Below are 10,765 nucleotides of genomic sequence, written 5' to 3' on the forward strand. Positions count from 1 at the left end.
ATTACTTTTCAGCAGCTCATCATGAGAAGAGAGATGGAGAGCATTGTAAGCAGAGATGGCCTAAAATCAATGGGGATACAAACAAGTATTGTGCAGCATACGCAGCTGCGGAGAGGCTTCAAAGTAGCGGTCAGAATGACAACGACTTAGTGAAGAAAGCTCATGAGATCTACTTTGCGGATCACGGCTCCAAGTTCACCTTGGACCATGCATGGTGTCTTCTGAGATACAAACAGAAGTGGCTGAGCCTGAACACTCCAAAGTCTGGCGGTGAGAAGAGAAAGACTGGTGAGGTTGGTTCCCAAGCATCAAGCAGTAACGTTGGTGAGGAAGAGCCCCGTCCCGAAGGTATCAAAGCTACGAAAGCAAGAAGGAATTCTAGGAAGGGGATGGCTGTCGAGGACTTTAAGAGCGTCCATGAGCTCAAGATGGAGGATTTGGCGAAGAAGGAGAGGCTCTCGAAGCTGGCCATTTTAGACACTCTCCTTGCTAAGAAGGAGCCAACCGAGAGGGAAGAAAATGTGAAGAACATGCTGTTGGCCGAATTTTTCTAGTTTTTAAATCCTAAGAGTCTATGTTGTGTAATATATATCGTTTGTGTTTAATTCTAAGAATTATTTTTGGTTTAATGTGTGCTGTGACATGTGTTCTATGTTCTGTTTTTAAATTATATTCTCTGTCTAATGTGTTTTGTTTTGATTATTCTCAGGCCATGGGTTTGGATTATTCGTACACGCAGCCGTCTGAGTCGGAGGATTACGGTTTAGGAGGTTCAGCAGACAGTGGAAACAGCTCTACAGAGATGTATATCCAGCTGGACCAAGCTCAGATCAAGCCGCACGCCATCAGTACCCTCCGCAGCCTGAAGTGGAGTTTGGCTTCCCCAAAGAGTGCTACTGTGGTGGCGAGCCACTTGTAGCCACTTCTTACACAAGAACTGACCCGAGGAGAATGTTCTACACCTGCAAGAACAAACAGGACGGAGACTGCCATGTCTACAAGTGGTGGGACGTCGCGGCTACAGAGGAGATCAAAGCCATTGGTGCACAAGTGACCCTCCTCACTGATAAGGTAGATTCTCTTTCATTCGTCGATTACGAGGAGACCGAGCTGTGGGAGTTAAAGGAAGTTCAATTTGATATGGAGCAGAAATTGGTTAGGTTGGAGAGCATTGTCTGTGACTTAGGTAGAAAGAAATCTAGATTTGGTAATGGGTTTGAACTAGTTCTAGGTGTTCTGGTTGTTGTGTTAGTGATAATAGCCATCGGAGTAGCTGCTCGTATGATCATGTACCTACTCTCCCATCTACAAAGTAGTTGTAATATTGAGAAAACGTGTTTTTACATATACCTATTCAAATAACTAAAATTAGTTGTAATATGAGAAAACGTGTTTGGTTCACATATTGTATAGCTATAAATATAACATGTCTTTCAATTAGAGTCACAACACTTCTAAAACAATCACAACCACTTTTCAATAATTTATAATGGCTTCTTCATCCCATTATCATTATCATAAAGATGATGATGATGAGATCGATCTTGATACTCCTTATGAAGAATTTTATAACAATTGTCCTCTCGTACAAGAACCAGAAGATAGACAACGCCGTAATGTTCATGAGAGACACCGGGAAGAAGGCCACACCTTGCTTTGGAATGATTATTTTGCCGACAATCCAACTTACTCTCCCGCTCTTTTCCGCCGACGGTTTCGAATGAACAAAAGTTTGTTCCTGCGTATTGTGAATCGTTTCTCCACAGAGATTCCGTATTTTCGACTATCAGAAGATTGTACCGGACGGACAAGTCTAACACCTCTACAAAAATGTACTGCAGCAATTCGACAATTGGCATACGGTGCTGCGGCGGACTCGGTGGACGAATATATCCGTCTAGGCGAATCAACAGCTCGAAAATGTTTGCACAAATTTACCGCCGGAATAATAACCTTGTTTGGTGAAGAATATCTACGACGTCCAACACAAGAGGATCTGCAAAGACTACTACATATCGGAGAACAACGTGGATTTCCGGGGATGCTTGGAAGCATCGACTGTATGCATTGGGAGTGGAAGAATTTCCCCACGGCTTGGAAAGGAATGTACTCACGAGGAACCGGAAAACCGACAATTGTGTTGTAGGCGGTAGCTTCGTATGACCTCTGGATATGACACGCGTTTTTTGGAGCACCAGGTACTATGAACGATCTAAATATTCTTGATCGATCACCTGTTTTTGACGACATTATTAATGGCATCGCGCCACAAGTAAACTTCTATGTTAATGATAATCAGTACCATTTCGGATATTATCTCACTGATGGTATTTATCCGAAATGGGCGGCTTTTATTCAATTTATCCGACTACCACAAAATCAGAAGCATTCATTATTTGCTCAAACCCAAGAATCAGTTCGAAAAGATGTCGAGCGTGCCTTCGGAGTCCTTCAAGCTAGATTTGCTGTTGTCAAAAATCCGTCAAAGTTATGGGATAAAGAGAAAATAGAAAATGTTATGAGAGCATGTATCATACTCCATAATATGATTGTCGAAGATGAACGGACATCATTCACTCAGTATAAGAAATTTGAGTTTCAACCAAGAGAAGTTCCGGATACATTTACCGTCAACATGCCTTCGAATATCAGTGAAAATGTCGGCACTACAATGGATCGTCGAACGAGGCTTCGGAATAGACAAATCCATGAAAACTTAAAAGACGATTTGATTGAAAATATATGGGCTAAATTTGGACATCTTCCGAATAATATGTAATTTTAAGTTTCTATGAATAAATTGTGTGTTTTAATTTCTTAACTTTGTATTTTTTTCCACTAATAAAATGTTTGTAATTTTAAAAACTAGTTTAAAAAAAAATTTAAAAACCTAAGGACTTATCAAAAGTCCCACCCATAATCAACATTTTAACAAAAGTCCTTAACCAAAGTTCTAAACTACATAAACTAATTAAATACTCTAAGGACCATTCTAAAAGTCCTATTGATGCACTTGCTCTTAAGAACCACCGATAATGTTGGCCTAAAAGAGGAAGTTTTCGAGATTATATAATCTCTGGATATGAAATGAAGGTAGTCCCACTCCTATTTACAATTGTTTTGTTTCGCTTTTTGTTTGAGAGTTGGTTACCCTTTCATGAATTTTTAAATATATTTCTTTAGGGGATTTTTTAATTTTCTCTTATACTCCCTCCATTCCACTAAAATTATTGTTTTGAAACTTTTACTTTGTTTTATAAAGATTGTAGTTTTCAATACAACTTCGTAGTTTTTTATTTTCTTACCTATATAATTAAGATAATTACTATATATAATAATTTTTAAAAAATATTATTTACTAAAGTAAGGTTAGTGTTAGAATTTTAACTTTATTATTCAAGCGTATAAAAATATACTATCTGCATTTTACGAAGAACAAGTCCATCGGTAATATGTACAAAGAATATTTTATATTAAAAAGTAAAAATAATGAAATAATATGTGAGAAAATATGGAGAAGTTTTTTGCACCGAACCTTTTAGAAACTGGATTTTACAGGTGCCATTTTGTTTGTTGGCTTTAGTATTTAAAAAAAAAATTAAATATATTTTTTATTAAAATATTACTTCTTTATTCTTTTAGAAACTTAGGCAGCTTCTTCCACTAAAGTTGTTTTCTTGTTTTTTGGTTGTTTTTTGGAAGACCTATCTCGATTCTAGTATTATATGGTTCCGCTTTGTAAGAACTCCGAATCATTCTCTTGAAGCTAATATTTGTTCATCATAAATGATCTGCTTGCCCCGAAATGACCCGGCCAAATAGAAAAATCTCAATTCATTAGGTCTTTCGATACAATCAAATAGAAAGCCCCGAATGTGCCATATTCTAGGAATCCAAACTATGTGATTGAATAAATTCTATTTTATATGTTCCGGATCGAGTATTCCTTATCCTTCCCCTTCTTCAAACTCGGATTTGTTTCATAGACAAATCTCTGATCATATATGAAGGGTTCTTTGGTTCAGACCGAAAAAACAATGTCACTCGATCATTATCAAACTTATTGCAATTTTGGACTTCCCCTCTCCTCTCCCCACTTATCTCCATGGTTCTTGAATTCCAATTTCTGGCGCTCTCATGTACCAGTGGGTAGGGTGCCGGTTTTCCTAACTCTATTTCCAATCCACTGTTTCTCTCATTCCTCTATGTCTCTCTGTGATGGTTTAGGCTAACAAGTATAGCAAGTGTAGGTAATAAGTGGACATGTGCCATCCTCTTTCTTTAAAACTAAACACAGCTGAGCAACAAGCTACCTTTAACCGCTCACATGATTTACCCGTCGTAGTTGACAAGCTCGTTCCTCGGGTAATCCTAAGATGAGCTACACATCATGATAAGCATTCTGGGTTTGAAACCTACCAAACTTAGATTTATCCGTTTGTGTGACAAGGTGATATGGATATATAATTCTTATTGCGAGCAACCAAAACTGTTTAGCGCCAGTAAACAGACCTCAGAGAACTAGTCAGTTGGTTTCGGCATGCGAGATACCTCGGATTATAAATTTTCTTTTTTTATTACTTTTTGTTTATAAATGGCCGACAAAAAAAAAATATATAAGACCATGATTAATCTTAGTTTCTTAACTGAGGTTCTTAGCTTTTAACAAAGAAAAACTAATAACCGTCTCTTAAATAAGAGATATAAGAGACGTTTTTTAGTCAAAAAGTGTTAAATCATGAATTAAGAACCTCAAATAAGAGACCGGGTTAATCATGCTGGTCTAAATGCATCTGGAAATTACCGTAGGCTGTCTTAAGTACGTGGGCCTACAAAGCCCAAACCATGTGCAGTCTGTATTGTACTAGAATTAACAAGTCAATCGGTGGGCTTAAGAAATCAAGGCAGGCTTGTTAGTCAAGGCTCTACTTCTGATATACATTCTGCTGCTATTGCGAACTATGCCTGGGCAAAATAACTAGAACCGAAGAACCGAACCGAAATACCCGAAACCGGAACCGGACTAATACCCTCAAATACCCGAACGGTTCTTATATTTTTATATCCGAAATAACCGAACCGAACCGGAACCGAACCGAGAACCGAACGGGTACCCGAATATATAAAAATATTAATTATATATACATATAACATCACTAAATATATATTTTTAATTTAAAATTCTATTAAAAGTATCTGAAAATAGTTGAGGATAACTAAATTATTATAAAGTATCCAAACTACCCGAAAGTATCCAAAACTATCCAGATAGTTTTATCCGAAATATCCAAAGTAATCCGAAATATCCAAATTTTTTATCTAAATCATCCTAATTATTTGATATTCTACCCTAAATAACCGATATTTTATCCAAATTATCCGAACTACCCGAACTATCCGAACCCGAACCGGATCCAAATGAGAACCGAACTTTTTCCGGATATTTTCCGGTTCCTACATTTACTATCCGAACCAAACCGAACCCGAAACTATCCGAACCGAACCGAACCGAATATAGGTCAAGTACTAAATGGATCCTCTAGCCCCTATCCGAACTACCAAAAACCCGAACCGAACCGAACCGATACCCGAAATGCCCAGCCCTATTGCGAACCAAGGTACTTCAGTTATCAACAATTTTGTTTCTTTAAAATATTATTACACTTGGAAATACTCTTTCAACTCTTATGCGTTATCTAGTTCTTTATTATCTCTCTTGAAGAGCAATGGATGTGAGTCTGCATGTTGATCAGCCAACAAGTTGTGCTCTTTCCAAGCTGAGTGTGGATGAAGTATTTTGAGTGCATTTTTCCTTTTTCAAGTGGTTCCATTAATCCATTGTGAAACATGAAACGAGCCAGGAACTAGTGAAGCTGAGCGGTCATTCGCCAACTTGCAGGATCTAATGGAGCAATACAACTCAGAAAAGCTTCAATTGGAGAGCATATCAGGGGAATATGTACAAGTCTTGAGTGCATTTATGAGTTCATACGATCCACTAAGGCTTACTTCATGAGAAAACTGGCCATCTCAGGAAATTATTACATGAAGCAGAGAAAGATATGGCTTTGAGGCTGGAACATTAGAATTGGGAGCAAGTAGTAGTGCTATTGTAAGTGTAATCACTGGTTAAATTCATCTTAATTAACTCCTTAGTTTCAACACTACACTACCGCGTCAGGATAAATTAACTTGTATAGACTACTTGGACGATTAATTGATCGGTGGCTGCAAACCTCGTGCCCGTAAACTTCTCACATACATCACTTTCAGGTTTAAACCAAAAGCAGACTCCCTTTGTTTTTCTAACTTTTTAGAGAATTATTACATAATGGTTAATTAATGCGCTCATCAGTCATCACATGGTCATTTGATTAAACGAGTAATTAGATTAAAACAAGACAAAACATATTTGTGTTGCCAATAATTAGAAAAAGGATTAATTATGTTAAGCGTCCAAGAGAATGCCTTTCCACGTTGGGCGCACATGCGTCTCTTCTTTCTTCTCTTTTGTTCTTCTACCAAAACAAACACCATTATAGGCCCAAATCCACAGATAACCTACCAAAATATTTTACATAAAAAAAAAAGTAAGAGAAATGTTCTACATTTGACTAGAACCATAGAATAAAACGTCCTGCCAACTGTTCCAATAAAAATATGGAATATGTCGATGAAATTACATATAACGGTCGTGAAATGGCAGTGATCGACCAAAAGAGCTTAGTTGCCGCTTGATTTGATAGTATTCTTGACCAAAACCCTATATAGGTTTGTATAAATCTTTTGTCTATTACATTAATGTAGTATATATTTGTTGCATGTACTCATATTCAAAAAATAACTAGGATAAGAGGATAAAACCAAGATACGATAGAAAATGGAAGAGGATTAACGTAAAATGAAAACAAGATTCAATGTATCGAAGATTGGAATAAGAATATAAACTAAACGAGAAAATTTAGAGTAGGTCAAAAGGGGGGGAACATAAAATTATAGGACTTGGTTTCTCCAATGAATTAAGACTAGAGATGAAATTAGAAAAGCATAAAAGATTGCTCACATGCAACCCAAATCCCTTTGTCCTCAATAATGCATGTTTACAAACAAATTTGTTTTAGAATATACAATTAGACATAAAGTTAGAGAAACGAATTTAAATGGTGTTTCGGTAAGAATATATATTGAGAAACTGAATTTAGAAAGGTGTTGTATACTACAATAGCCAAGCTGACAAGCATATATGATTAGAAGAAATAAAAACGATAAGGAAATCGATAGATGCCCTTTGGATTAGAATATGGAAGACGAACAAAGGGTGTGGCAGTATTCATTGAAGTTGCACCCTATAAAATTGAAAGCACATGCGTTACCGTATTTTGTATTTGTGTGTTTGATTATTCTCTAGTTAATTAACAACCACTTTTAGTACACACGTTCTGATTATTATACATATAGACTAATGGGGAGTATATATTATAGTATAAAAGAGTAAGAAATATACGATCCATTACCACCGTCCCTAACGTTGGTCGTATAGCCAAACATAAATGGTCTTTGGTCTTCTGACACAAAATAAGATCGTACAAGAAATTCTACTACTTGATTCCTTAGATACTCATATCATAATAAGATCTCTATGAGATTTCAGCATATGTCGCCATTTGTGTAGGTCAAAAGTCAAAACATAGGTGGTTGTTTTTCAAGATTAACACATACATATAATAGATGCTTACGCAATTGCTTCATCCTCATAATTAAGTCGACTACCATCCATCATGCGGCCATCATTGCACTCTTTCTTTCCCAATTATTACTACCAAACTCATTGCTTTTATGTGTTGTATGATTGATAAGAACGAAATTGTTTATGTTTCATATGTATATGAAATTATCGCAGTTCATGAACATTCCATCGTTTAAATTTGGACCATCACATGCAATAGTATTTGGACTCGTTATACAAGATATATTCTCCGACTTTTAATAGTTTTTCTATTACGTAATTTCACTATAATTTTTTTTTTTATCAATTGGGTCATTAGAATCTAAGGTAACATGCTAATTATGGGTCTTATCATTCCTCATCCTTTATTTTCAGCTTATTATTTGTTGATGAATGATGAGTCTATTTAGTTATATCTGGCATCTTGTTTTAAGTATTTATTTTGATGATCCTCTCCTCGATCCTCTCCTCGTTAATTGTTCACTCTCGTTTCTAAAAAATACTTTTGTGAATGGACAAAATCAGACCGATCTATGCATTAGATTTGAGCAGGACCAAATGTATGCAATTCACTAGTGTAGTACAACCTTTGAGGTATGCATGAAACATGCTACCAAGTGGAAAATGAATCATTACTAATTATATATATATATATATATTTGATTGATTGATAATTGGTATATCATGGGCACAATTGACTCAACGCAGAGCTATTTTTAAATGATGTATAAAGATTTCAAATATTAAAGAAAATGAAAAGAGAGAGAAAAGAAAGGTGTAACTCTTATATAAAGGGGTCGTGGAAGGGATACTTTTATAAGACCAACGCACATTCCTTTTCACTTTGTTCTTCTCCTCCAACTAGCAAAAAAAGATATTCAAAACATTTGTTTACCCTCATAGAGAAATAAGAAGGATGAACACAACATCGTCAAAGAGCAAGAAGAAGCAAGAAGAGGGTGGTGCGAGGTTTCTTGGGGTGAGAAGGAGGCCTTGGGGAAGATACGCGGCTGAGATTAGAGACCCAACAACCAAGGAGCGTCACTGGCTTGGCACGTTTGATACGGCCGAGGAAGCTGCCTTGGCCTACGATAGAGCCGCCAGGTCCATGCGTGGCACTCGTGCCCGAACCAACTTCGTTTACTCAGACATGCCTCCTTCATCCTCCGTCACCTCCATTATTTCTCCTGATGATCCGCCTCCCCCTCCACCTCCTACTGCAGCTGCTCCTCCTTGTTCTAATGATCCTGCGGATTACATGATGATGTTTAACCAATATTCATCAACAGATTCGCTAATGCTGCAGCCTCATTCTGATCAAGTGGAGAGTAGTTACATGTTTGGTGGCTCCTCTTCTTGTTATTCTAACAGCAGCAGCGAGTTGCCTCCTTTGCCAAGCGACTTGTCAAATTCTTGTTATAGCCAACCACAGTGGAGCGTTGACGACTACTCGACCGCTACCTATTTCGAGGGTGACTACGTCCATGGTCCAATGTTCAGCACAATGCCTCCGGTTTCTGACTCTTTCAACCACTTCGGCTCCTATAATTAACATCTTCAGATCTTCTCATCCATAATTAATTATTTTCTCATTTATATCTTTTTTTTGGATTTCAGTATGTTTCGCCGTCCTTGATCTATGATCAAAGTGATTGTTTGTCTTATTTTTGAATAAATAAATTATTTTTCTCTTTTGTATTTTAACCAAAAACAAACATCTCCTTTGTGTCCTTCACAAATTCTCACAAAATATTCGGTATGGGCCTGTGAACTCAAAAGCCCATTCATGTATGGTGGGCTATGGCATGTTTGGTTTCTTATAGTAGAACTAGATTATTTGTAGGTTGACGTACTACATTTGTGTCTTCTGGTGTCTAATATGCTGAAAATTTTATGTAATCTGAAATTTTTCATATTTGATGGATTCTGGTAACTTAATTACATGTTTGTCGGTCGTGAATGGTTAGGCCTGGGCAATAAATCCGAACCCGAAAACCCTACCGATCGGGTCATGTTTTCTTGGTACAACGGGTGTCGGGTCGGGTCGGGTAAAAACCCGAGATCCGATTGGTTACTCCTAAAACCCGAACTTTTTCAACCCTAATCCCTTTCCATTTTCATTTCGATTACACAGCCTAACACCGAGATTCTCTGCGAAATCCTCTACCAAACCTTTCCGAAATCTCATCATCCCGTAATATTGTTTCATATATCTTTTCCTTAACCCCGTAATCAAATATCCTCACTGATTCTCATCATCGATTCAAATTTGAAACCCTATATACCAGTTCCTATATAAATGGCTTTGCGATTCTTCAAAATTGATAAACCAATCCATCTCTTTAGTCAGAAAATAATCAATCCGATGTACTCAATTTTCTCTTGAGTTCTCGATAAATTTAATTTCGTTTTTCAATTTCACGTTTTTGGTTGGGATAATATGTTGGTGTTTTGGGTCAAGCCTCGCGATTTTGATTAGTCTTAATATTCGATACATGTAACTTCTGTTGTTATTAGATTCTATAATTGTTCTCTTATTTTGACTTTGGTTGAAAGTCTTTACGCTTCTGTCACAAATCGTTTTTAGAAGCTTCTGTTGTTGACTTTGGTTGAAAGTTCTTAAGATATAACTTGTTTCATATGAGTGTGATGAAGCTTGAGAAAGGTATGTTTCTCTAACTTATGCTTTATTCATTAAATTTTGTATATTAGTCATTTCACTTTAATCATTTACCTTTTTGTTGTCAGAGTTTGAAGCTCAAAACATTGGCGATTGATGTCTGGATGTTTGAGTTTGAAGGCTGAAGCTTGAACGTGAGGCTGAAGCTGGAAGTATGAAAGAGTTGGTTTTTATTTTATTGAATAATGTTGCGTTTAGACCTGGTTTTCACTTGGTTATTGGTTATTCTCGTTTGGTTTTCATTTCAATAACTGTGATCTTTGCATCCCTTCTTTTTAATAAAGTTTGAAAGTTGCTTTTATCTGTGTCTTATTAAAATTCGATGTGTCTATTTTTATGTTTGCCTTTTGTATACAGAG

The 10,765-nt window shown here is 36.7% G+C and overlaps 1 protein-coding gene and 1 pseudogene across 1 annotated transcript; both read left to right on the forward strand.

Annotated features, from left to right (window-relative positions):
• The first annotated feature begins 712 nt into the window (after nucleotides 1-712).
• LOC106315253 lies at nucleotides 713-1,362 on the forward strand (annotated as a pseudogene).
• Nucleotides 1,363-8,568: 7,206 nt separating this feature from the next.
• LOC106317489 (ethylene-responsive transcription factor LEP) lies at nucleotides 8,569-9,278 on the forward strand. Its single transcript, XM_013755300.1, has one exon. It carries the CDS (start codon nucleotides 8,643-8,645, stop codon nucleotides 9,276-9,278), a length of 636 nt encoding a protein of 211 aa, XP_013610754.1. The 5' UTR covers nucleotides 8,569-8,642.
• The last annotated feature ends 1,487 nt before the right edge of the window (nucleotides 9,279-10,765 follow it).

The sequence above is a fragment of the Brassica oleracea genome, chromosome C9, assembly GCF_000695525.1.
Source record: "Brassica oleracea var. oleracea cultivar TO1000 chromosome C9, BOL, whole genome shotgun sequence".
NCBI classification, from domain to species: domain Eukaryota; kingdom Viridiplantae; phylum Streptophyta; class Magnoliopsida; order Brassicales; family Brassicaceae; genus Brassica; species Brassica oleracea.

Bases quoted from the DNA above. Each gene is read 5' to 3' on its own strand.
- LOC106317489 (XM_013755300.1), top strand. From the start codon at position 8,643: ATGAACACAACATCGTCAAAGAGCAAGAAGAAGCAAGAAGAGGGTGGT.